The 27,605-nt window shown below is 40.4% G+C and overlaps 1 protein-coding gene across 1 annotated transcript in view; it reads left to right on the top strand.

The window, feature by feature from the left end:
* LOC126458051 (ATP-binding cassette sub-family C member 4-like) overlaps positions 1-27,605 on the top strand; it is a 401,284-nt gene that overhangs the window by 114,556 nt on the left and 259,123 nt on the right. The window contains exons 6-7 of the mRNA XM_050094849.1: positions 10,829-11,033; positions 21,564-21,789. Of these exons, the coding sequence (XP_049950806.1) occupies positions 10,829-11,033; positions 21,564-21,789 (431 nt within the window). The remainder of the gene's footprint in view (positions 1-10,828; positions 11,034-21,563; positions 21,790-27,605) is intronic.

The following is a 27,605-nucleotide window of genomic DNA, read 5'->3' as shown; positions in this document are numbered from 1 at the left end:
TAGTGGCGGGCTACTGAGCTGTCACGTCGGTTACGCAATACAGTATTGTGCACACATCCTGTGCTCCCTGACGTTTGCCGGTCGCGGTGGTCTAGCGGTTCTAGGCGCTCAGTCCGGAACAGCGAGACTGCTACGGTCGCAGGTTCGAATCCTGCCTCGGGCATGGATGTGTGTGATGTCCTTAGGTTAGTTAGGTTTAAGTAGTTCTAAGTTCTCGGGGACTGATGACCACAGATGTTAAGTCCCATAGTGCTCAGAGCCATTTGAACCATTTTTGAACCCTAACGTTTATTTTAGTAATTGTGAAGTTGCTTGATATCGTCGGCTTCAGTACGTCCAAACAAATATTTTCTTCGTGACTCTCCGGCTCTCAGATAATACATTCTACTGTTCTGAAATATTTTTGAAATGAGGTGTGTCTCCGATCCACCTGTCATCATCGACAGTGATATTCCCTTGCAGGCAGACACCGTCGTGTTCAATGCCATATATATAATGAGGGCGTGTGCGCGCGTGGGAGTTTGTGCGTGTCTGTGTGTGTGTGTGTGTGTGTGTGTGTGTGTGTGTGCTGTTATTACAGGACTTTGAGCACGACAGTGTTTGCTGGCAAGGGATTTTTACTGTCGATGATGACGGGTGGAACGGAGACACACCTCATATCAAAAATATTTCAGTACAGTAGAGTGTATTGTCTTATTGTCTGAGAGCTGGAGAGTCACAAAGAAAATATTTTCTTGGATTTATTGAAACCGAATATATATATATATATATATATATATATATATATATATATATATATATATATATATATATGCGTGTGTGTTCCATTTATCTTGACCATCCTAAGGAACTGTTTGTCCAGATACAAATTACAAAACGTTTCAAGCAAATGTTCTTTAGCCATCAGGGGGACATCAATCAGCATGGTTGCTTTCGTGTTAGCTGAACACGAACAGCGGTATGACTTTTTTAAATGGCACCCTGTGTTTTTCATTCGGTAGTTCATTTCCTCTCCTAAAGACCTATTCAAAAATGTATCACAGTGTACCATTCACTGAAACACAACGTTATTAATTACATTGACTTCGGGCGCGGGATCACAAACTCATCCACTTGCTGGAGTTGTCTGAAAACAAATGAAAAGCAAGTAAAAACATAACACAAAATTGAGATTGACTCTCATGTACCATTGCCCAGGAGTAGAAAATTCAAAGGTGCTCAAAGCGGTGACACTGGACACCGATACACTGGTGCAAACGTTGAATGAAAGAATTATTTACTGCTTCCAGTGTTGCCTGCTGAGGAGAATTACAAGCAAGCACGATACGTTTCTGCATGTTCTCTGGAGTTGATGGAATATCGCTATAGGGAACATCTTTAAAGCATCCCCAAAGAAAAAAAGTCCAGGTGATTTAAATCAGGAGACTTAGCAGACCAAGTAACTGCTCCTCCTCAACCAATCCATCTGACAGAATATCTTCGGTTCAGAACACGACGTGCACGCAAGGCATTATGTGCTGGACACCCATCATGTTGATACAACATAAGCATTCTGGTTCTTAGCGGCACTTCATCCAGAAGAGGAGGAATAATTCGTATGAGGAAGTTGGCATACGCTGAGCCGTTTAGACTACCTTTGATGAAATAAGGACCAATAATTGTAGTACCAAGCATCCCACACCAGACGTTAACTCTCCACTGACGCTGATATTCCACCTGTCTAAGCCATCGTGGGTTGTCACTGGACCAATAATGCATGTTCCTTGTGTTTACCTGTCCTTTGTTTGAGAAGGAACATTTATCGGTAAATAGAACGTTGGAGAAGAAGTTCGGGTTGGCGAGGATTTGCTGCTGTGCCCACTGACAGAACTGTGCACGATTCTGGAAATCACTCCCGTGCACTTCTTGATGTAGATGTACATGGTAAGGATGGAACCGGTGATGTGTAAGAATACGATGTACACTGTTTTTAGGAAAGCCAGTCTCATGTTTAAGCTGTCGTGTGCTCACATGTGGATTCATAGCAACGGAAGCAAGAACAGTAACTTCGGCAGCTTCGTCTGTGCTACGACGATTCCGTTGTCGTGGGTTGAAACGCCCCGTTTCCTGAAGGGTCGAAACAAGACGAGAAAACATGCGTCGGGAAGGTGGGTTCTTGTCAAAATATCGCTCTCTGTACAGTTCCCCTGCCTGCGTAGCATTTCGCCTACCTTCAACAACAACAACAACAACAATAAAAGTAACGTTATGTCGATTCAGTTTGTAGGAAGGGCAGCCTTTACTGTATGCCTACTCTACACAACAGTATTTAAAAGCACTAAACTACTGTGCTAAATGTACCCACGCATATGAAAACAGTATTGCAATTACTGTTCTGCTAACTTATATTCCCCATAGATGAGTAGCATTTTTATCTTCTCTTCGTCGGTGTACATTCTACTCACAGAACTCTTCAACTGACGGTGGTTGACGGAATGACGAGTGTGCATCCTACTAATGTTTACATTTGTCCTCTGTCAGCGTCGCACGTGGATGCGTTCCATTACCCCGAGTACCAGCACTAAGCTCTGGGAGCGTCAACGTCGGTGTTGTGTTATGTAATTAATAACGTTGTGTTTCAGTCATTGGTACACTGTGATACATTTTTGAATAGGTCTTTCGGAGAGGAAATGTTACCGAATTAAAAAATACAGGTTGCCATTTTAAAAAGTCATACCGCCGTTCATATTTTTGTAAAAAACAAAGCTACAGCGAAGCCAATCATGCTGATTGATGTCCTTATGTCACACTAAAAGAATGTCCGAAAAGTCACGTCAGCATACAGTGTATGCCTTCTGGCAGCAACGTAGGCTGTATTCGTGTATGCAGATGACAATAAAGGTGCCGAATGGCATCCTGCAACGGATTGTCCCAACCATCTTGCACCTTTTGTTGGAATTAGGCCACAATTCTTGCAGGCCCTGGAGGAGTAAGCACCCGCTTCATCAAGTCCAATGCGTACTCAATTGGCAAGAGATGTGTTGATCTTGTGGGTCAGGGCAGTTATTGTGCACCACGAAGAGCACATTGTGTCACAGGAGTCGTATGTTAACATGCATTTTCCTGCTGAAAAAGCTGTCGAAGAAACTGTAGTAGCACGGGAGTAAAAGCCTGTGCAGTGTGACGTGCAGTGGTTACTTTACCCTGCAGAAACACCAAATGTGCCAGTGAATTCTAATTGATGGTCACGACGCCATGAAGTCTTGAATGGGGGCGAATCCACTCTGTCTACGCCAAGCATTTGTAAGTCCATCACTTGCATATAGACAGACCCTACTCTCATCAGTGAAGACAACAGAGCACCATTTCACTCTCCAGTCAACTCTTTCATGACACCAGAGAAGCCATGCTTGACGGTGTCCTGGTGTCAGTGGCAGTCCGCCCAGAGTCACACATAATCTTAATCCTGCTGCAAGCAGACATTTCCCAATGATGTCTGATGAAACAGAAGGTGCAACATGTTCCTGGATTTTGTCCCTTGATGATGTTTGGTCAGCCACCACTGCTCTCATAATGCGTCTATCTTGACGTGTGTCTCCAATACGTAAACGTCTAAAAAGTGGTCTAGAGGTGTAGCAACGTTCCACAGACAACTGCTGAAAGCAACAACACACCACCAACACATTGTGCCCAACATGTGCAACAGTCGGCTGGTACATGCATCCAACTTTTTGCAAGCCCACAAAGCGACCCTGTTCAAATGGCTCAAACTGTTCAGCATGATTACTTCATTGTTGTTGGGATGTGGTTGTACTCTAGAATGGATTTTGCAGACACTGTTCACCTCTAAACTGAACACAGTTACTGCCTGCAGACTCAAAACAGAAGGTGCACAGGCAGGCCTCCTGAGCACCATCCGATCACCAATGATCCCTCAAGAGTCACTTATTATACCCTCTTGCCACTGAACACTATCCTTGATGGTGTGTATATATATGCGTAACAGCTACAAGTGCAGATATTTTTACATGTGGTACCTTAATAAGTGAGGTGTCAGGTCAGAGGGGTGTTCTGAACACAATTTCGACACAAAGCAGTTCAATAGGCTGTGGAGTGGAAGGGGTAGACTAGCAATAGAACAGTGCATCACCATTGACTAGACATTTATTGAACACATAAGTCAGGTATTACCCAAAAGGAACAATCAGTACAAATTTCCAAATAATATTCTTTTCCTTTAAGTCACTCAAACATTTAAACAGGCAATTAGTAATCATTTAACTGAAAGCCTTCTAAGAAAGCAAGACTAGAAAATTTGAATGATGAGTTAAAATCATATTTAAATAGGCTCTGACCGAGCACATATTTTAAAACGAAATACTTCCTTTAAGGAACCAGCGATCAAAATTATATAATCCTCAACAACCATATTACATCCAAGACATTAAAGATTAAACAGTAATATGTAACATCAGAGAGCTGCAGTCCCAAGTTTTAAGCAGCACGTTTCAGATGGACTGCACTGCAACAATAGAATACAAGTCTCTCAGAGGATGTCCCCACACAGGAAGTTATAGCCGCAATCGACAAAATATCAACATCCTTCCATGTACAGACCTAAAACAAACGAAAAGCTCTCTTAAGTTTGGTACAGTTAATTGCCTTTCAACATAACATACATCACAAGTGTAGCCCTAGGACCGCACCGACACCCCGCAATGTAGCACGCGAAAAACTACAGCGATGCACTCATCACGTATCCTTACACAACTCAAGAACAGATACTAGTCAGCCTACAATCTTGAACCACTATACACATTCCTTCAGTTACTGCATAGAAAGCCAATGTGATAGGTAAACAGACCAGCATATGATAAAAGCTTAAGCAATTTCCTTACTAGACAACCCTCATGAATAGTAGCCGTAATTAATTTTTTTTTAAACGTGAGCACACCCACAATCAACAGACAAACAACGCCAATCATAAGGACAGTAGCACATAAGCAAGTAGCAATGGTAACTTCTGCTTAGATTGGCTACAAATCAGCGCCTGATTTAACACACCAGAGAACAGTCTTTACAACATAACCATCAATACAATAGCAAATTACTCACACGTGTACTCCCCCACGATTGCGGTTCGCAAAGCCATAGACAAAACGTGGAGAACGTATCACTTAGACCAACATAATGGTGCTCCCTCAGTTACCCCAAATAACTGACTTCCTTAGTTGCACAGCAAAGAACCAGACCTAATGAAACCACCACAGTTTTCGCCTCTAAATTGTCACAGTACAAGTGAGACTCAATCACAAATGTGATTTTACATCAGTTCCCGTATAGTCAATACAAGCGCCTGATTTTCACCCGTTTATAACGGCAGGCAGCAATATCGTACGGAAAAGAGCGTAGACACAAGCTCTTACCAATTCTCTTCCCCGAAAGCAGTCACCGCAACTCTCGGGAGCCACTGGGACATCCAATGCAAAAATCGTTACTCCTTCACACAAATTACAGGACGCCCGCTTCCGGCTGCTTGGTACGGCGCCTTCCGGTCAGAGCCAACTAGTATATCTCCGTGCGATAGGTCCGGTCGCACACTCGCTGCGTCAACCCGACAACCGTCTTCCGCCACGTCCCGGAGCACACACCCACAGGGCCTCGCCTCGTTACACCTCGCGTAGGCCCCAGAGGGCGCTGCTTACCGCCCTGACCGTGGCAGTAAAGATCAACCACCAGAGTGGCACTATCGATATGAGCCGCCACGGCTCAATAAGTACATACTTCAGTGTGCCGGGGATTTTTTTCTCTTTGTCGAACAGTCTTCCCTAAGCACGTAACAAAATTTTACGACCTTTTGTTTTCTGCATGGCTGTAACTGCACCAGTTATTGGACTACGACCGCGCAGGTCAAAGGCGCTGCAGTCATGGACTGTGCGGCTGATCCCGGAGGTGGTTCGAGCCCTCCCGCAGGCATGGGTGTGTGTGTTTGTCCTTAGGATAATTTAGGTTAAGTAGTGTGTAAGCTTAGGGACTGATGACCTTAGCAGTTAAGTTACATCAGGTTTCACACACATTTGAACATTTTTGAACTGGACTACGCCTGTCAGTATAGACTAGCTGCTTTGCATCTATGTGTTCACGCTTCAGCATCCGATATGCTGCCCGCGAAAAAATAAACATTAATGGCTTTCTCTTGCCACACGTGCTTGGAGGTACTAACCAACCTAAAACCATATTACTCTTAACAGCTTAATTATTAGTCTGCAAATGAAGAAAATTCTGATGGAGCGTTTCTCAGTACACCGACGTCAGTCAACAATCTAAGTAGCTGCAGTTATACCTGTTACACCGTGTATATACACCCTGTCCTCCTGTCGCTACACTCATACATTTTTATGTTTGTGAACAGTCCTCTCCTCTGTCTCGATGAACTTTTGACACATGCGGCTCTCCTTCAAACAGTTGCTTTTTCATCTTGTCGTAACGTTACCGTTAACGCTATTATTTCTCTTAAAGTTCTTTTTTTGGGTTAGCCAGCTTTTTACGTCATCTGCTATAATGCTGCAGATTATTAAGCTCAACACATTGGTAACGGAGCAGTCGTCCCAACGGAACCCATGCAGGTATACCTAGCACGCCGCTGGAGACTAAAGAACAGTGGCGTAACTTGGGTGTCGTTTCCCCCTAGCAATGCACGTTTTAGATGGCGAAAATATGAGGAAAGGGAAAAGAAATGTGTTGGTATGAATTAGGAGCAGTGAAAAGACTATGGGGTACGAAAACGGGAAGGAGGTGGAGATGAATGAAGGGGAATACTGAAAATATTCAAACTGGACTGTGATGACAGTTCTATAAGATCTATATTTCTCTGTTATGGAGGCCTTTGTTTCTGATTTTCAGCTAATAGACTAGTCTATCTCGCTATCCAGTGAGTGTAAAAATTATATTTTGAGTTTTTGTTTTCTTCTTCTTCTTCTTCTTCTTCTGCTTTTACGGCCTCATTGGACCACTTCAGTCAATCATTTCTGGTCCTCTTCTTTGGTATTTTCCCCTTCCGAGTGGCCCAGTATCTCTTCATTCTTTCCGATGCTTTTCGTCGTTCCTCATCTGTAAATACCCTTTTCATTGTATGTCGTTTGTCAATTTTTGGTTTAAATCTTATTTCTGTGTCCCTCAACTTCTTTAAATTTGGCGTTTTGTTCTGCAAATCATCCAGAGTTATTTCCAGTTCTTCCATATCCTCTCTTATTTCCTTAAGCCATCCTCCTTGTTGTTTCAAATTCCAGAGTTTCTCAATAATTTTCCTTGATAATCTGGTTTCTGGTGTCCTCAGAATGTGACCACAAAAAGAGATCCTTTTCTTTCGTATAGTATCGGTGATGGGCTCCAGTTCTCTGTATACCACTTCATTTGGAACTATCCGCCATTGCCCAGCTTTTTGATATTTCTTATTTATGCATGTTCTAGCAATTCTTCTCTCTACTTTTAAAATTTTGTCAATTCTGTTTTTCTGGGTGACTTTAAAAAGAGTTTCACTTCCGTATGTAACCTCTGGTTGAACCACCGTCTTGTAATGTTTTAATTTTGTTTTAATTGATAGACATTTTTTATTGTACGTAGACCATGTTAGTTTTTGAGCTTTTATCATTTTATTAGTTCTTGCTCGCCATGCAGGTTTCTCGTCCAATTTATGTGTTATAATTTCACCCAGGTATTTAAATTGTTTCACTATTTTAATTTCCCTATTGTTCACTGTGATGTGATCTATTACAAGTGGATCTGTTACCATTATTTCAGTCTTTTCAAATGATATCTGGAGTCCTAATTTTTGTGCTATATTTTGTAAGCTTGTTATTTGTTTCGTGGCTTCCTGAATATTATTAGCTAGTAATGCTAGGTCATCAGCAAATCCCAAGCAATTTAGGTTTATTTTATCTTTCTTAGTTCCAATTTTAATATTCATAGGATTTTCCTTGTACCATTCTCTCATTACATATTCAAGAGCACAATTGAATAGCAATGGTGATAAACAATCTCCTTGTCTCAACCCTGTTTTAATCGTAAATGGTTCAGATATTTCTCCTCTAAATTTTACTTTGGATTTGGTGTTTGTTAAGGTTAACTGTATCATTTTTATTAATTTAGGATGAAGTCCAAAATTCCTTAATATTTTCATCATTGAAGATCTATGGATGCAATCATACGCCTTTTTGAAATCTACAAAGGTTATGACTAGTTGTTTTTGCCTTCTTTTGTAGACATCCATGACTAACTTCAAGGTGATTATCTGTTCTGGGCAGCTTCTCCAGGATCTAAACCCTCCTTGATATTCTCCCAGTTCCAGTTCTAGTTGATCTTTACAGCGGTTGTATAGTATTCTTGACATGATCTTATACGTGCAGTCCAAAAGGGAAATTCCTCTATAGTTGTCTGGATTTGATTTTTCTCCTTTCTTATGTAATGGATGTATTATAGCAGTAGTCCAATTTTCTGGTAATTTCTCTTCATTCCAGATTTTTACTATGCATTGGTGTAATGCTATCTTTACTGGTTCTGCTGCATATTTCCAAAGTTCAGCAAACGTTTGATCTTCTCCACTTGCTTTGTAGTTTTTGAGTTCTTTCAAAGCTCTGTAGACCTCATTAATTGTAGGTGGATTTATATTTTCTGCTGGTGTTTTAATTGGGGTTTCTGTGTTTATCTGAAGAAGTTCTGGGGGATCTTCACAATTTAGTAACTTGTTGAATGTTTCTGCTAGAATTTCTGTATTTTTACTATTGCTATGGGCTAGGTTATTATCTTTATCTTTTAACATTAATGTTGGAGGATCATATCTTTGTAATTGTCTGCCAAATATTTTGTAATAGTCTCTTGAGTTTGTTTTTTCACTATTTGTTTCTATCATTAGAAGTATATCTTTTTGGTACTGACGTTTAACTCTCCTTATTATATTTTGTGTTGTCTTCCTTTGTTTTGTGAGTTCCAAATATGATTTTTCTGTTTTTTCATTTTGATGCCTTAACCAAGCTTGGTGTCGATCCAACACTGCTTCATCACATTCATCATTCCACCACTGGTGTTTTTTCCTTGGATTTATAGGGGCAACTTGTTCAGCTATTTGTTTCAATTTGGGAATTATTTCTTCCAGATCATCTGTTATTTTTATATCCCTGGTTTGTGCTTCATAATCCTCATTTCGTATCAGTTTATGAGGGTCATAGGTTCTCTTCTTCTTCTGGTGGGATTTTTTCTTTGCTAATGGGGTTAATTTAATTTTAATTTTTATCATGTAATGATCTGATCCGGTATCTGTCCCTCTCAGTACTTTCACATTGTAAATTTCCTTGTGGTAATTCTTATCCATGCAGACGTGGTCCAGTTGCCATTCTCCTTTTTTCCAGTCTGGATGTTTCCAAGTTTTTAGTTTACTTGGTCTTCTCTTAAAATACGTCGACTTTGAGATCATGTCATGGTTTCTGCAAAATTCCACTAGTCTTATGCCATTTTTGTTTGTTCTTCTTTGTGCTGTCCATTTCCCTATTATGTCTCTATATCTCTTTTCCCTTCCTAACTGGGCATTGAAGTCTCCAATTAAAATTTTGATGTGATTTTTATTAATGTTATTCGTCGTTTGATCTAAGAGCTCCCAAAATTTTTCTACCTGTTCTCTGTGTTCTTTTTGATTATTTTTATTATTTGTCGGGGCATGGGCATTTATTATTGTGTACATTTTATTTGCAGCTTTTAGAGTTAATGTTGAGAGCCTGGGAGATTGTGCTTTAAATTCTATTATGGACTCTATTATTTTCAGACTCACCACGAATCCTGTTCCAAATTGTGGACACTGTTTCATGACCCTTTTCCCTGGTATTCCCTTATAAATCCTATATCCTTGTGATTCTATCGGCTCCTGATCAGTATTTCTCATTTCTTGAAGTCCGGTTATGAGAATCCCCTTGCGATCCATTTCATCCGTCAGAATTTTGAGTTTGCCTGGTTGTATGAGGGAATTTATATTGTGTGTCGCAATGTAGTTTATTTGTCCTGTCTTGAGTTTTGGTCGTCTGTCCGTTTTGGGTATTTTCAGATGCTCCGACTCATCCAAGTTATCTTTCAGGTGACTGCCCACCGTATCCGAGTGCAGTCTTCCTTGGTTATTGCCAAGCGGTGGATTATTCCTTGAAAGATTTCCTTCCATGTTTGACTTTCAAAGGTAGTCAACCTTGTATGGAGCAAGCTCCGAGTTACAACTACGGTTGTTAGCCGTAGAGGTTGCTTAGTGTTTGGTCCGCGAGAGCTATTTTATTTCGCTCAAGTCCGCCGGTAAACCGGTGAGGACCCCCCTATCCGCCACCTGGGACGCGCCACGTCGGAGTATCACCTCTCCGCCTGCTACGACACCGTAGTAGGTTCGTGAGTTTTTGTTTTATTTTTAGAGCTTTGCGTTTATCGGCATGCAAACATTGAAAACGGTATCGCTTTATTGTTGCAAGCAATGCGACAGTGTCGCATTCAATGTTTTTGAATTGTATCATAAGACAAAGAAGTACTCCGATGTGTAGTTCCTGCTTCCCTTTTAAAGTCGTGTTGGTCTCAATAGACGAGTAAGCGTGCTAAATACTGACGAGCATTAAACAAAAAATGGGGGAATGTCGGCGTTTTACTGGAGGTGCAAAAGTCAATGACGGTCCTGTACTCCAGTTATCCTGCTTACGCCAATGTTGAGGACTTGGTTGCATTAGTTATTTGCTGGGACAACGTAGTTATAGTAAAACTGTGCATCTGCCCACAGAACTGTACTAAGACTTCAGCTAACTGCATTTTGTGAATAATGTTTCTATTGCAGAGTTGCTCAACCGCTACTTCTGGGTTTCACTATCCAGTACTTCAACCCAGGCAGCACTATCACAGAGGAACAAGCCTACATCTACGCCAGCCTGATGGTGCTCATCAACTTCTTGAAGTTGTTCTGCCACCACCACTACACCATGCTGACCACATACGTTGGCATGAGGGTCAGAGTGGCCTGTTGCGCTCTTCTGTACAGGAAGGTGGGTTCTAAATCGTGTCATAATTACTGAAAGTGAGCAGCGGAAGACAATTTGTTTGTACTCGTAACACAACTTTCTCGTAACACTATATCACGTTATTACATGTAACACGGTATCTGTAACCTGCTTACCTTAATGAGGACGCTCACTCTCTCTGACGTATGCGAAATAAGGTTTTCTGCAAATATGGAACGAATTCTTCGCGGAGAGCTGAAGTTAATGGGTATACAGATGGATCGTCGCTATGAGACATGAAGCTGATATTTCAAAATGTCTCATACATAGTAAACTCCAAACGGGATTTCTGAGAGTCGCTTTTTCTCTACTGCAAAGCGCGCGCTTTGGCAAATCTGCAGATGTAGTCATGCAGAAAAGCATAATGAGTTCCATTAATGAGTCTTCAATGTCAAGAGCAAGTAGATATAGAAATCTACTTTTTAATATCTGTTGTAGCAAGCCCACATAGAGTGCTGAAACTTCCAATCCCTCATTAAAACAACCTGTTCCTAACACCTTCATGTTAAGCTTTACTTAAATAATACCTGAGCTCATTATAATCACTCGTAAATCACCGACCGAACAACCCATAGATCAATCAGAAATCGCTCCTTGATTAATCTTCCATCAGTAAGATCATGTTCATTCAAAAATCTAACGAAAGGATAATTGCTATGTTAAATAAAATTGAAACCTGACAAAACGTTAAATAATGGAGAGGAAAACTGACTGCTTATTAGTGAAACGAGTAGCAAGTCAGGTGTATTTAATATTGGAATAACTAAAAAAAATTACTAAATTTTACTGTGTGCAGAATTTACCGAATAACAGTCTCACTAACAGTAGATTTAAATTACCATTCATCAATGTAGCTGAAAAGTTCCCCCAATCTGGAGTATTATAATATGACGAGTCCTTACATGTAAACACGTTTTCTTCAGTACCAGACTATCCAGTTTAAAGTTCTATCGCTATCTAAATATTCTATCAATGGAAATTTAACTATTCTGCTGTGATTGGTCGAAGCTATCTGGCTAATGGCGGACATTTCGCTACACATGTATTTCATAGCACTTTGAATCAAACATGGCTTAAATCACTGCAAAATCTCACTAAACGTACTGAGGAAACAGCAACACGTGAAACACTGCTAATTTCAATTTACATATAATAAGACAAGATACAAAAGAGCAGAATATTTCTTATTACTGTAGGAAGTCAAGAATGCGTAATGTATGCAAGTGCTGAAAATATTTAATGAAAACAGATATCATTTTCATTAACATCTACATTGAAAATCATTACACATTCAATTCAGTTCAGTGCTCGAGATTACTTGAAGAATTATTTAAATAAACCTGTCACAAAGTTGCGTGAGATGTATAACAACAACGGGAAAATCAGAATATGAACACATCTCATCGAAGGTAAGCTTTGATCGATAAATCATTTTAAAAAATTTATTTAATCGCGAGAGGAGAGTTGCCTAATCACTGCAATATTCGGAGAAAGAAACTTAGCGCAAGCTGTTGACCCATCTAATGTCATGTTTGCCCACGCCACTGCAAGTAATAAGCACTAGAAACAACTACTAAAAATGTAGTAGTTTTGTATATGATACATGGTTTTGAGTATGTGCACAATATTGAAATCAGTTCACTCAGAAAACTTGTCTTTCTACAGTCATTGCCTTCATATTTCTAAGTAATACATTAGTCATAATAAGAAGCGCACTGTGACTGGTACACAGTTCTTATTACAGTACGTGCTCAAAATTGTAATTAGTTCACTTGATAAACCTGCCCTTTAACTGTCACTACTATCATTTGTTTCCACGATGAATCAGTACATGACAAATGCAACATCAAACATTAGAAATTTGACTCAGCAGTTCGTGATTTACTTCATAAACTGTATCTGTAACACACGTGTATCTGCATTATTCCGTCGTCATACCATTACGTGGAAGATTAATGTAAGAGGTGTAACATTTAAACACACTTTGTGTACAATTTTTTCAGTCCACAAAATGTTGGTAAATAGGTTGTATGTCCATAATTATAAATTCGCTATCCATGCTCACGCACCTATCAAAAACTAACCTCCTGCATCTACTTGCTATACACTCATTGTTGTTATACTGATAGTCAATAACTATCCAAATGCATCAAAGCCCTCACTCTCACAGAATATCATTACAGCAAAATTTTATTAAACGTTTTTCAGTTTAAACATACCCAAATGATTTTAAGATTAACAGCAAATATTAAATAAAGAAACAATTAATACAACAAAATAACACCTGTCCAGTCTTGTACAGTTACAGATGATTCGCAAACTATGATACATTACCTATCATACAAAAATTAATACGTGGATTAGATATCTTTAGATTTTTGAGTTGTCACTTTTACCCCTCATTTTATTATATGATGATCTACAGAACTTTTCAAGATAAAATTCCTTGGCACATAGGTATTATATTCCAGAATGAGATTTTCACTCTGCAGCGGAGTGTGCGCTGATATGAAACTTCCTGGCAGATTAAAACTGTGTGCCCGACCGAGACTCGAACTCGGGACCTTTGCCTTTCGCGGGCAAGTGCTCCACCAACTGAGCTACCGAAGCACGACTCACGTCCGGTACTCACAGCTTTACTTCTGCCAGTACCTCGTCTCCTACCTTCCAAACTTTACAGAAGCTCTCCTGCGAACCTTGCAGAACTAGCACTCCTGAAAGAAAGGATATTGCGGAGACATGGCTTAGCCACAGCCTGGGGGATGTTTCCAGAATGAGATTTTCACTCTGCAGCGGAGTGTGCGCTGATATGAAACTTCCTGGCAGATTAAAACTGTGTGCCCGACCGAGACTCGAACTCGGGACCTTTGCCTTTCGCGGGCAAGTGCTCTACCAACTGAGCTACCGAAGCACGACTCACGCCCGGTACTCACAGCTTTACTTCTGCCAGTACCTCGTCTCCTACCTTCCGAACTTTACAGAAGCTCTCCTGCGAACCTTGCAGAATTAGCACTCCTGAAAGAAAGGATATTGCGGAGACATGGCTTAGCCACAGCCTGGAGGATGTTTCCAGAATGAGGTTTTCACTCTGCAGCGGAGTGTGCGCTGATATGAAACTTCCTGGCAGATTAAAACTGTGTGCCCGACCGAGACTCGAACTCGGGACCTTTGCCTTTCGCCGGCAAGTGCTCTACCAACTAATCTGCCAGGAAGTTTCATATCAGCGCACACTCCGCTGCAGAGTGAAAATCTCATTCTGGAAAGATCCCCCAGGCTGTGGCTAAGCCATGTCTCCGCAATATCCTTTCTTTCAGGAGTGCAAGTTCTGCAAGGTTCGCAGGAGAGCTTCTATAAAGTTTGGAAGGTAGGAGACGAGGTACTGGCAGAAGTAAAGCTGTGAGTACCGGGCGTGAGTCGTGCTTCGGTAGCTCAGTTGGTGGAGCACTTGCCCGCAAAAGGCAAAGGTCCCGAGTTCGAGTCTCGGTCGGGCACACAGTTTTAATCTGCCAGGAAGTTTCAGGTATTATATTGTTTTTCATCCATGTCAAGTGTTCTTTTTAATATTAAATCAATAAATAATTTAATTTCTTCGTAAAACAATGTAATATACAACCGAATGAATACAAAATACTGGTTGATTAAATAAACACTGACAAATAATTCTGCAACTACCAGACTTAAAAATTATTCCATAAGTATTCCATTTAAATATTTCTTTTCGCCTTCACAACTTGAATGCAGAACAACGCAGATATTATGTAATTATCTCTATTCGAAAAATGTGAACCAGATACTAGATCTTTGCAAGGTATAATAATTAAAATAATTCCAGAAAAAAATATTCTCGTTGTATGTAAATGCATACATATTATCACTGATATTCACTTTCGTTTGAACGAAGCACGGCAGTTTATTCTGCAAACATTAAATTTTTAGGCCCATTCTTAGCGTCTACCATCACCTATTTGTCAATGCTCAATTGTATGACGTTGGTGCGTAAGTTCGAAGCGTGTCTGTTTTGCATGTTGGTGTTCCGGTTCCTATGGGCTTATTTATCGATTGTCATTTTTTATTTGTAGTTCAGTGTTGCTATTTGAGTTAACATACCGTAATTTTGTCATTTGGATATAGTGAGTGGAGCTGTGGAGGCTAGAAAACGGAGTGACATGTGAAGAAATTCGAACATTTCCGACATATTCGTCAGTTTGAGTTCAGTAGCGGGCTGACAATAGCGGAGGCAGCCAGAAACGTTTGCACCGTGTATGGGGATAGTGCCGTTGTACAGAAGAAAGCAAGAAAATGTTACCTCGTTTTAAGGAATATCGTTTTGACATTAGTGACTCTCCATGTTCAGGAAGACCTTCAGCGTTTGACTATAGTTTAAACGCATTAATCCACAACGATCCACGTCAGTGTACTTGAGAAATGGCAGATGTGATGAACTGTGATCAGTCCACCGTTGTGCGACATTTGCGTACAGTGGGGAAGGTGGCCTGCTCTAAGCCAAAATCGCAAAAATCAGCGACTGGCCATTGCTCGTCATCTGTTGGCTCATTAACAACATAGATCCTCTATCGTTACTGGCGACGAGAAATGGTCGCTTTATGCTAACACAAGGAAAAGAAAGGAATGTCTGAGCTCAAACAAAGCAGCGACTCCCCATACAGAGAACTGCGTGCATCCACAAAAGTTAACCTTATGCATCTGGTGGAACAGCGACGGTGTGGCGTACTATGGTGTAACCATCACTGCTAACATTTACTGTCAACAACTAAGACGTCTTGCAGACACAGTCCAAGAACAATGACCAGGAAGACTGCGTGAAATGGTGCTACACCACGATAACCACCATTCTCCTACTGCCAGACTGACAAAAACTGCACAGGAGTTGTGTTGGGAAATCATTCGACATCCGCTTTACTCGCCTTATCTTGCACCCTTAGATTTTCACCTTTTCCGTTCTTCATCGAACAACCTTCAACGAACTTCCTGTCCGAATGGAAATGCCCTCCGAACATGGCTCGACGAGTTCTTCGTGTTAAAACCAAGTAATTTCCACAATCACAGAATCGAAAAGTTAGCCAGTGTTGACAGGCTCTCGCAAATTACGAAGGAGAATATGTTACTGATGACTAAAGACTGAGTTACTTGTATCTGTTGTGTTTATTTAACTTACGGAAAAACGCTATTACTTATGCACCAACCCAATCCATTTCCACAGAACATGTTACTCGGAAATGGCTTTCTCCTTCTCCAGTGTCTTCAGAAAAGAACTCAGTATTTTTTATTGTTCAGCCCACCTCTTTTAAATTTCTCTGGGCAGCTCTGTCTCATAAAACAAAAACTTCAGGTAGTATCTTACTCTATTACTGTATTTATCACTTAAATACATAGTCAGCTATAAACTACAGGAAATAGTTACTCTTAACATTATCTAAAATTGTTTGGGCTGCAATCCAAAGTAAAAAAATATTTTGTTTTAGCAAAATGATCATAAAAACTCTTTTTACAAATGAGACACTGACATGATTATATGAAGTCACTACTGAAGATCACTTATTTGTATATTTTAAGTGTTACTCTCCGATGTACATGTGCATTCATAAAATAAAATTTAGTATTATCAGAAATTTATCTACCATAATGTCAGATATCTATTGCTGTCAATGTAATGAAACAGTAAGCTTCGTTTCAAAATGACATTTTTTTAAGCATGAAATACTGTCATTAGAACCCCAGCCTTAAAAAACAAATTGCTCTTGCTGACTCCCCATTTTTAAGAACTCGCTAAATCCGACCTCTCTTCTGATTCCGTCCCATTTTCAGGACCTGGATCCCACTCATGGTTCCCCTCTGTTAGTTTCAACATGTTAATGTTTCTTGCATGATGTTTTCTAGGTTTCTATAGCTTGAGATCAACTATGTTTTCCAGTTCTTATCCGCCTTGGACATAATAAGTATTAGGTAATACGCATTAGGGTGTGGATTACTTTCAACTTAAAATGTTACTTTAAATAACTCAAAATTTTGAAGCTGCAGATTTATGATGGATTCCCATTAACACCAGAGCCCCTTCACTTGTATAGTATGTAATCTGTTATCAGGTGTTTCTTTTTTTCAGTTTGTATCTTCTTCTCCACTGCCTCCTCAAATCCTTCCTGCCTTTCTTCTCAGTTGAACACTTTTCTGACTCGAAAAGGCATCTGCTCTCGCCTAGTATTATCTTGTGCGATATGTACATAGTCATATGAAATAATGCTCTACATAATTAAGTATGTCCTCCACATCCACCACAATGTTTCCACAAGCACTATGATTATTGTATCAGTATATTCTGCACAGTCGGCCTATTTTCTGCACACAATATGCTGTTGGATTTTTAGAGGGGTGATAGGTGGAGATCTGTATCTGTATCTGCATCTGTTTTGAGAGCACTTTCAACTGATAAACTGAGACCCAATATCAGATAGGATTGATTTTGGTTCATTCATTTCACAAAATAATATTTTTCTAGTTTCTCAAGTATTTCCTTATATTTCGCCTTTCTTAAGAGGCAGAACCTGATGAACATCAAAGAAACTTTCAAAACAACAAATATATTACTAAATCATCCCCTTGGTTATGGTTGTAGTCCATAAAACTCTGCTACTGAAAGCTCTTTAAAAAATTCACTTGGTTGTATATTTTGTATTTTCATGGGTCCTTTAAATTAGATTTTTCTCCACCGTTTTAAGCCACATAATTGGTCTAGAAATGTGGGGATGGGAGGATAACTCAGGCTACCCTCATCCCTTCAGTCATAGGAAGTTTTTTTCAAGTGCTCTTAAGCCACACAATTGGTCCAGAAAGAAAGAAGGATGAAAGATAAGAGTTTAACGTCCTGTCGACATCAAGCTCATTAGCAACAGCACAATTAGTCTACATAGGTGCACGGAAGGGGAGGAGAAGGGAGGAGGGGATTGGTGACTTTGACCTGTTTCTTGCTGTCTCTTGATGGATGACCATGAATCTAGCACAGACAACTGTCCTAGAGGTGTAGGTGAGGTATGACGTTACATCATAATTTCGAAAGTTGCAAGTGATAAGATAAGATAAGAATCATAAATCAGCTGGGTTGAACTGCTTCTGCCCCACTACTACTATCATGGTGCCATTCTTCAATATGACAACACCCGTCCACACATGGTACCTGCCCCTATATATTGTTTAAATGATGATGAGTTATTTCTGTGGCCAGCAAGATCTCCAGATCTGTCACTGTTAGCTGTGTCGGATGTCAGTTCCGTCCCAGTGCAAGTATCCAGGCTACTAAGGGCCAGTTACAATATTGGTGGGCCAACTTGCGTTGGGAGAAAATATAACGCCTTTATGACACCCTTCCCAGCCAAACCAGTGAATAAATTCGGGCCAGAGAAGGTGCAACGTCATACTGATAAGTGGGCGCATGCTGAAAAGTTCTTTATAAATTTGACTCAATTTTGTAATCACTGAAGTAACATCACATACCTTTTCGACCCTGTGAAGATTCATTTCGTTTCCTCCTCTTCCTCTGGGTTCTTCACTTTTTTGTCTGGCAGTGTATGTCAGGTACACATAAGGGCCACACATAAAAGTTACTTTCTAATCAGTGATGACATACTGTTACAGCACACTTCTGGGTTCTTTGGTAATTCTCACATTCAGTGAAGATCACAGTTAATAACTCATAATCAGGGTTGGGATTTTTAGGTGGAAATTCCACATGAAAAAAGAAGGGATAAAGTGGTCAAATAAGGTAAAAAAAGGGACAACTAACTAATTCGACGATTTCTCTTCCCTCTATTCTAGTTTATTGAATTACAACCATTACATCAAATTATCACTCATAAAAAAAAGGGAAAACATAAGCTGTTGTACTTACAGACATTAGGCATCTCTACATTTTTAAAAGTAAGTCTGCTTGTATTATGAGATAGAATTTCTTTGTAAATGCTAAAACTTCTTTCGACATCCACAGAAACCAGTGGGGCAAACCTTGTATTCTCTCGGAATGGCAACTGTACAGATGTGTCGAACTCTTCAATTATTCTGAACAGTAGATTCAAGTTTGTTTTTGGCAAAGTCATCTAACTCCTTCCTCACCGATGTAAAAATATCCCATTGTTTTTCCTTTTCCAGATCTTGTTCTTCTGATCGTTTAATAGCTACAGTCAGTTACTTGTTACTATGGACACAATATCCGAGGGTGGTTTGAAAAGTTCTCGGAACTGAATAGAAAAAAATACTTACACCACTGAAACTTTTTTTTATTTTTTAATGTAGTCTCCTTGTAGATTAATTTACTTGGTCCAACGATATTCCATTGCATTGATTCCATCTCGAAAATGAGTTTCCTCCAGGCCTGCAAAATAGTAGTCAACTCCGGCTATTAATTCTTCATTTGAAGTGAATCTTCGATCACCAAGGAATATTTTCAGTTTGGGAAGAGATGGAAGTCTGGCGGAGCCATATCAGGTGAATAAGGTGGGTGTGGAACAACTCATACCTTAGTTCGTGTAACTTTGCCACGGCGACGGCACATGTGTGCGGGCGCGCACTGTCTTGATGGAGGATGACTTTCTTCCTTGCTAAATTTGGACTTTTTCGCGTATGTTTTGTTGCAATTTGTCCAAGAGGTTAGCATAGTATTCTCCAGTAATTGTTTGCTCAGTGGGACGATAATCTACAAACAGATACCGCTTCGCATCCCAGAACAATGGTGCCATGACCTTTCCCGCCAAAGGAATTGTCTTTGCTTTCTTCGGTGGCGGCGAATCAGCATGTTTCCACTGCTTTGACTGTTGTTTTGTCTCTGGGGTATACTACTGCACCCATATTTCATCTGTGGTCACAAACCGGAGCAAAAAGCTTGTTCGTTTCTCCTAAAACGGGCCAAACATTGTTCCGATATGTCTATTCTCATGCGTTTTTGACCCAGCGTCAGGAGTCGCGGCACCCATCTTGCAGATAGTTTTTTCATTTCTAATTCTTCATTTAAAATGTGATATACCCTTTCAGATGACATCTGGGAAGCATGAGCAATTTCACGCTCTTTCAATCGTCGATCCTCCATGACCATTTTGTGCACTTTTGCAATGATTTCTGGAGTAGTGACACATCTTGGTCGACCACTGCGCTGATCATCATCTAAGCTCTCCCAACCAAATTTAAATTCATTTGTCCACTTGGTAGTAGTTGAATATGAAGGAGCAGAGTCAGCCAGTGTATTCTGGAAATCGGCATGAATGTCCTTTGTTTTCATACCTTTCTTTACTAGGTACTTAAGCACTGCTCGAATCTCTATTTTTTCCGTCTTCGCAAATCAATAAATGGAAACAACAGAACCACGTCACCGTCACAACTCTCTTCCAAGAGCACTGACGTGGCATGTATTTACAGGCAACAGTTCAATAACTATCACGTGAACACCTCTTTGCGCTAGCGTTGACCTCTCGTGATGATTCCGAGAACTTTTCAAACCACTCTCGTAGTTCTCTCTGCAAATTACGTATTTTCTCCGGTAACGGAAGTCGCTGTGCCTTGTAAATTGCGTCTGTGTCGGCTGGATCCAAACTCTCTAATTTTGTCAAAATTCTCACCAACATAGCAACACACTGAACCCAAGATCCCCAACGAGTAACGATCGGGAAGTTTGGAAGGGGCAGGCCAGTGGTTTTCCTGTAGGCAACAACATGAGTCGGAGCTTTCAGTAGAATCTGCTTCAGGGCAGAGGTGAATTGATTTGCGGCGTCGTATTCCTTTCTTATGGATTCACAAACCCTCTAAAGAGCATTAACCAAGCATGTCACAGGCTTCATCTTAAGAAATAAAGGTTTCCATTGGTTAACAGCTGAAACCATGTGTGGAACCTGGTCTCTAACCACAAGAAGTAGTCTCGACACCAGCAGGCCAGAGTAGCCATAATTGATTGCATTACTGCACTGGCATTCGTTTTCTGCAGTTCTTACATTTTTACAACATGGGCTTAGCTTTCTCCCCTGCAAAGGAAAAAACAAAAATGTTCAAAACATATCGTTCCATTGAGTCTATGGTTTCATCCATAATGATTCCCATATCGCAACCATAAGCTTTCTCCTTGATTCTCAGTATGGTGGCTTGGTAATCACTAATCACCGCAGCTGAGATGGGAGAAAGGAAAAGGAATCTGCGAAATAAGTGGCAGTCACACAGCATAGTTAATCCTGTGAGTGAGTGTATCTAGTCATATTAAATAACAGACAATATTTTGGCTTGCTTATAGTAGCTAAATGCTGTGACAGCTTCCCTGTCAAGGAAAGTGAGGTTGGCATGTAATGCAAAAAAGAGGCTGTTGATTGTTTACATAATATTTTAGTCTTTCGCTATTTTTGCTGTATGATCAGTGAGAGAGACTTGTATTTATTGTTGTTGTGAAATTTAAAGAATTTAGACATGTGAGTACAGATACAGATTGACAATTGTTCAATCAGAAACTCTGTATTTCGAAACGTACCGCAGGTGCTCCGCATCAACAAGCAGTCAATGGACGTGACAGCGACGGGGCAGGTAATCAACCTCATGTCCAACGACGTGGCCCGCTTCGACGTGGCGTCTCTGTACGCCAACTGGCTGTGGATGGCGTTTCTGCAGCTGGCGCTGATCACCTATTTCCTCTACCGTTCCGTATCCTGGGCGGCATTCGCGGGCGTCGTCTATGTTATCATCATGACTGTTCCTCCACAAAGTAAGTCAACTCACCATCGCCAGCCTTCTCCATACATTCTTTTTTAACCTACCTCTTGAGACGACACATATAATTTTCTGCTTGGTTCTGAAAAGTTGTGGATGTGTAGTGACAACTGAAAAATTGTGGCCCCTCAACACTTGAACCTGTATTTCCAGATCATCGTTAGTAGTCGTCGTAGCCATTAGGCCTTAACCATTGAACTGGAAAAAGCATATTTCTGAGCTGCTGTAACAATTAAGTTCAACTACTCTGCTCTTCCAATAACTGCTAGTCCTTGAAACTAATGAATCTACCTTCCAGTATATTTAAACTCAATAATGCCTTATGAGATAGTTTTCAAAGGCGACTCATCACTTAAAAAGAAAGTATTACTTGCACGAAAGCGAGGAGATAGGATATGATGTGATGTTCCTCTAGACTTTTTAATTGCACCTCACGACATTTATATATATAAGTAACGAAATTCGTCGTAATTAACTCATTATAATTTGGTATGTCGGTTCTTCAACGCTACAAATGATTACTCATTATTAAAGCTATCAATGGCTCAGAAACGTGATCAGTATGAACTAACAAAAATGTTTATTATTTCTCGAATACCACAAAATTTCTGACAGGTATTCAAGAATGATTTAAATGTAACCTCAAATCATTTTTTCTTGTGGACTACTACTGTTCCGCTATCGAATTTTTGTTTAAAAACAGGGTAACCTGCGAAAACAAATAAACTTCATGAGTAGGACTGAAAAATAATATGTTCATTAATGTGTTCTTTAAACTGACTTGTTCCACGTAATTTCGATAAAATAATCGTTCAGATGATCTACGGAACAGGTAACTACTAACTTACTAACTAATTGGGAGGACGTCTCCTGTCATTTCAGTGCATGAAATTCATCTGATATAAAGGTTGAACACCAGCTCCACTGTAAAGGAGATTGCACTGCTGCTGCTGAATGCCCTCTCTTCATCAAAGACTTCATGCACTCGTCACAACGTTGTCGAGGCGGTATGTGCTGTTGCTCCGTGTTGCTGAAGATACACATACAGTCGTTCGTCTGCTGTGAATTGACCTAAATATGGGTTTAATAGTTTCCGGACATACCATTTAGCATTAACAGTATACTGAAAGAACCGCTTTACGATGTGGACACCAGACATTGCCCACCAAACACCAATCTCGAGGTTATGAAACAGCTATTCATCGTGGCGAACGGGATTTACTGACGCGTAATGGTACTAGTTCTGAGAGTGCACGTATCCTGACAGGCTGAAAGAGGTATTTTCTGAAGAAATGAAAAAATGAGGATTCAAAATGCCTGATTCCACTTCACCAGCAAAAGACACGGAATTTCGTCTGGACGCTCTAACTCAAACAAAAAAGTAACAAGGTGTATGGGTAGAAATGCAGGTTCTTTTTGATAATGATTCTATACGGCGATCTCTTAAATCCCACTTTCACAGATAAAGAGCCTTGAGAGTTCGTCGCACTTCGTTCCAGGCTTTTCTTCGTTCGAGCAACATCTTCTGAAGTTCGAGCGGTTTCGGAATTGTTACAGATTTTTTTTGATATAGAGACTGTCTCGCTCCATTTTGCCATTAAGTTTTGCGTTGCATACAGTGCTGGAAGGTTTTGTTAAAATAGTTACAGTCTTAAATTGTTGCACAGACAGTTCCATAAACATTTTCCACGAACTGTGCTTCGCATAACGCTCAATAATGGACAAGTACTATTTCATCGTGAGCACCACTTTGTGTTGTATCCAACTGATCATTAAATACGTCTGCTTCTTTCAAACGTAATGATACAGGGAAGTATTCGGGACAGAGCATCTGGGAGACCCGCGTCCGCAGACGCGGGACAACAACCGATTGGTGCTCCAAGTCCAGGTTTCCAGCATTTTCTGTGATTGGCTGTTCTCTTCTTCATTAACAAGGGTCAGTTGTGCGTCGCCTTACAAATATTTTCCAGGCCAGTGATATTTCTTCCACTCCATTACGCAATCGACGTCATGCATGATTCAGTGGCTGCGTTTTCCATAAATTACAACTCATTGCATTTTTTTTATTTAGTTCATGACCCTAAACTAAAAATCAAAGCTCAGTAATGATGTAGATTCCAAATTTGAGAAAGTGACGTGAAATGTGAAGTCTGTGTTCATGTGTAAGTTACTAGCGGCAGCCAGCCGGAGTGGCCGTGCGGTTCTAGGCGCTACAGTCTGGAACCGAGCGACCGCTATGGTCGCAGGTTCGAATCCAGCCTCGGGCATGGATGTGTGTGATGTCCTTAGGTTAGTTAGGTTTAATTAGTTCTAAGTTCTAGGCGACTGATGACCTCAGAAGTTAAGTCGCATAGTGCTCAGAGCCATACTAGCGGCATGGTCGACTGCAATGATTAAATTGTATAGGTTAATTGCCATCTTTAGCAATTGTAGTAATGGTCTGATTAAGACCAAACACGTTTCACTATATGTTAAAGTGTCTGCAATGGTCACTGTAGTAATACGGTTTTTTCTCTTACGATTTTGTTTGTTTTGATAACAGTTCCCATGATTTACTCATTACTATAAAGAGTTTTTATTCATTCCGTTACTCACAGATTTTTGTTGTTTATTCCATTCTTCTGCGTCTACCACGTGTATATGTTGTGTGTTGGGTATTTGCATTTGCACATAGCACTTTCAGTGCACTTAACACATTTACACTTCTGCATTGGGGAGTATCACCGTTTTGTCGTCATTTTGCAGGGTTTTGTTTGTTTTGATAGTGGTGATGGCGTCTGCTATCGCTCTGTGAATATTTACATTTCCTGACTAGGAAGAGAGAGAGAGAGAGATGTTTTTCCTCCTTTCTGTAAATCGCTCTTTTTTAAATTATGTATTTATTTATTTTTCCCTAATTGGAGTAATTATCTATTATCTTTGAGTTATGTATGTATATGTGTGTGTGTGAAGGGAGCTAACAGGCCTTGGTTACTATGTGAGCAAGTTATTGCTTTCTTATGGCAGTGGTGGATGATCTACGGTGAGAATATTGCCTAGTTCGAGGTATTATTTTGTGGTATCTATGGCGGTTGTTCTTTCTCAACTATGTTTTATCAATTGAAGTAGCGTCTGATTGCTGATGTTTGTGTGGTAATTTATTATGTGTTTCTTCTGTATTATTGCTTTCTGAATTTGGAAGTTTCCGTAGGTGTAGGAGTTGTTTCTTGTTGCTGAATCTGATTACTTTCATGTTCTTTTCTTTTGTGGAGGGTGGTGATTTTCTTGTGGGAGGTGTTCTGCAAAATTTGAATGGCTGGTGCTATATTTCCGTTCTCTTTTGTGTTCCTTATACTTTATTTCAAAAGTCCTGCCTGTCTGTCCTATTTATAGAGTATCAGAGTTGTTACACTGTAGTTGGTGAATGTCAAAATTTTGGTACATGTCCATTTGATCTTCCCTATGCAGATATTTTTATATAGAATTGTTGGTTTGGTACGCTATTTTTATTCGTTGTGTCTTGAGAATGTTCTGAATCCTGTGTGTCAGTTTATTTCTGTATTTGAGTGTGTACCAGCTTGTCTGTTGAGCTTCTACGTCGTTCTCTTGCAGTGTAGTGGTGGTGATGTTGATGTGTGCCTGTACGGTGGGTGATGCGTTTTGTGAAACCTCGTCGCCAGTTTAGTACAAACTGAGTTGCCACTGTTGTTATGGCAGGCCGATTTTGTGAGTTCGTGAAACGGCTTCTAGTGCAGTACATCGTTAAGACAATTTCTACCTGTCACTATTACATAGCCATGCTCCAGGGTCAGGCAATAGGATAGGAGAACACAACGCTCCAACAAATTAATAACAAAGTCACACAAATGAGTTTAAAAAGTTTACTTATCTTTGTGACTTGTTGAATAATGAAGTCTGTAACATCGCTTGTAATATATAACAAAAAGGCCCTCAATGGATAAGTGCAAATATCGTAAGTAAACTTCACACTTTATAGCAAATGAAATTTACAACAACTGTCTGTTCACTTCTAAGAAATCACTAAATGACGTTCCCTGTGTGTCAGCCCTGGACGATGATCTAACCAAGTGGGCGAGAGCTGCTTTTCTATCTTCCGTATAGGCTTTTGTCCGTTGTCGTCCGGCCATTAGCGGATTGTACTCAGCAGGCAACTGGCCGAGACGAAGTCGATAGCTTCATACTCAGCGTCGCCCGTAGCGCTGGTGGAACCCGCTCTATGTCACTGGCATCAGCTCGCATCTTTGCGCCTGTGGTGCTTTCACTCTGGCTGTGTCTTTTTCACATGACACAGCGATGTGTGTCCCTGGAGTTGTGCGGTGTTTGCTTTTTTTTATTTTTACATTTTCAGGATTTTTTTTCAGTTCTGTTACTAGAGAATCTTGGTATCCATTATTTTGTTCTATCTGAATAATTATGACCAATTTCCTATTATAGTTATGTTTGTCAAGTGGCACTGTGTTTAATCTGTGGATCTTAAAACTGAGAGCACATTCTTTTTTGGACCTATTGGTGGTTATAGGATTGCTGTAATATTGTGTCTGTGTGATGCTTTTCCTGTCAATGCTGAACGAGTGTTAGTTACTTTTCTTTGTGCTGTATATACACTATGCGATCAAAAGTATCTACATCTACATCTACATCTATACTCCGCGAGCCACCTTACGGTGTGTGGCGGAGGGTACTTATTGTACCACTATCTGATCCCCCTTCCCTGTTCCATTCACGAATTGTGCGTGGGAAGAACGACTGCTTGTAAGTCTCCGTATTTGCTCTAATTTCTCGGATCTTTTCGTTGTGATCATTACGCGAGATATATGTGGGCGGTAGTAATATGTTGCCCATCTCTTCCCGGAATGTGCTCTCTCGTAATTTCGATAATAAACCTCTCCGTATTGCGTAACGCCTTTCTTGAAGTGTCCGCCACTGGAGCTTGTTCAGCATCTCCGTAACGCTCTCGCGCTGACTAAATGTCCCCATGACGAATCGCGCTGCTTTTCGCTGGATCATGTCTATCTCTTCTATTAATCCAACCTGGTAAGGGTCCCATACTGATGAGCAATACTCAAGAATCGGACGAACAAGCGTTTTGTAAGCTACTTCTTTCGTCGATGAGTCACATTTTCTTAGAATTCTTCCTATGAATCTCAACCTGGCGCCTGCTTTTCCCACTATTTGTTTTATGTGATCATTCCACTTCAGATCGCTCCGGATAGTAACTCCTAAGTATTTTACGGTCGTTACCGCTTCCAATGATTTACCACCTATGGCATAATCGTACTGGAATGGATTTCTGCCCCTATGTATGCGCATTATATTACATTTATCTACGTTTAGGGAAAGCTGCCAGCTGTCGCACCATGCATTAATCCTCTGCAGGTCCTCCTGGAGTACGTACGAGTCTTCTGATGTTGCTACTTTCTTGTAGACAACCGTGTCATCTGCAAATAGCCTCACGGAGCTACCGATGTTGTCAACTAAGTCATTTATGTATATTGTAAACAATAAAGGTCCTATCACGCTTCCCTGCGGTACTCCCGAAATTACCTCTACATCTGCAGATTTTGAACCGTTAAGAATGACATGTTGTGTTCTTTCTTCTAGGAAATCCTGAATCCAATCACAAACCTGGTCCGATATTCCGTAAGCTCGTATTTTTTTCACTAAACGTAAGTGCGGAACCGTATCAAATGCCTTCCTGAAGTCCAGGAATACGGCATCAATCTGCTCGCCAGTGTCTACGGCACTGTGAATTTCTTGGGCAAATAGGGCGAGCTGAGTTTCACATGATCTCTGTTTGCGGAATCCATGTTG

Source organism: Schistocerca serialis, chromosome 2, assembly GCF_023864345.2.
Source record: "Schistocerca serialis cubense isolate TAMUIC-IGC-003099 chromosome 2, iqSchSeri2.2, whole genome shotgun sequence".
Classification (NCBI taxonomy): Eukaryota; Metazoa; Arthropoda; class Insecta; order Orthoptera; family Acrididae; genus Schistocerca; species Schistocerca serialis.
This window is presented reverse-complemented; position numbering and strand designations above follow the sequence as displayed.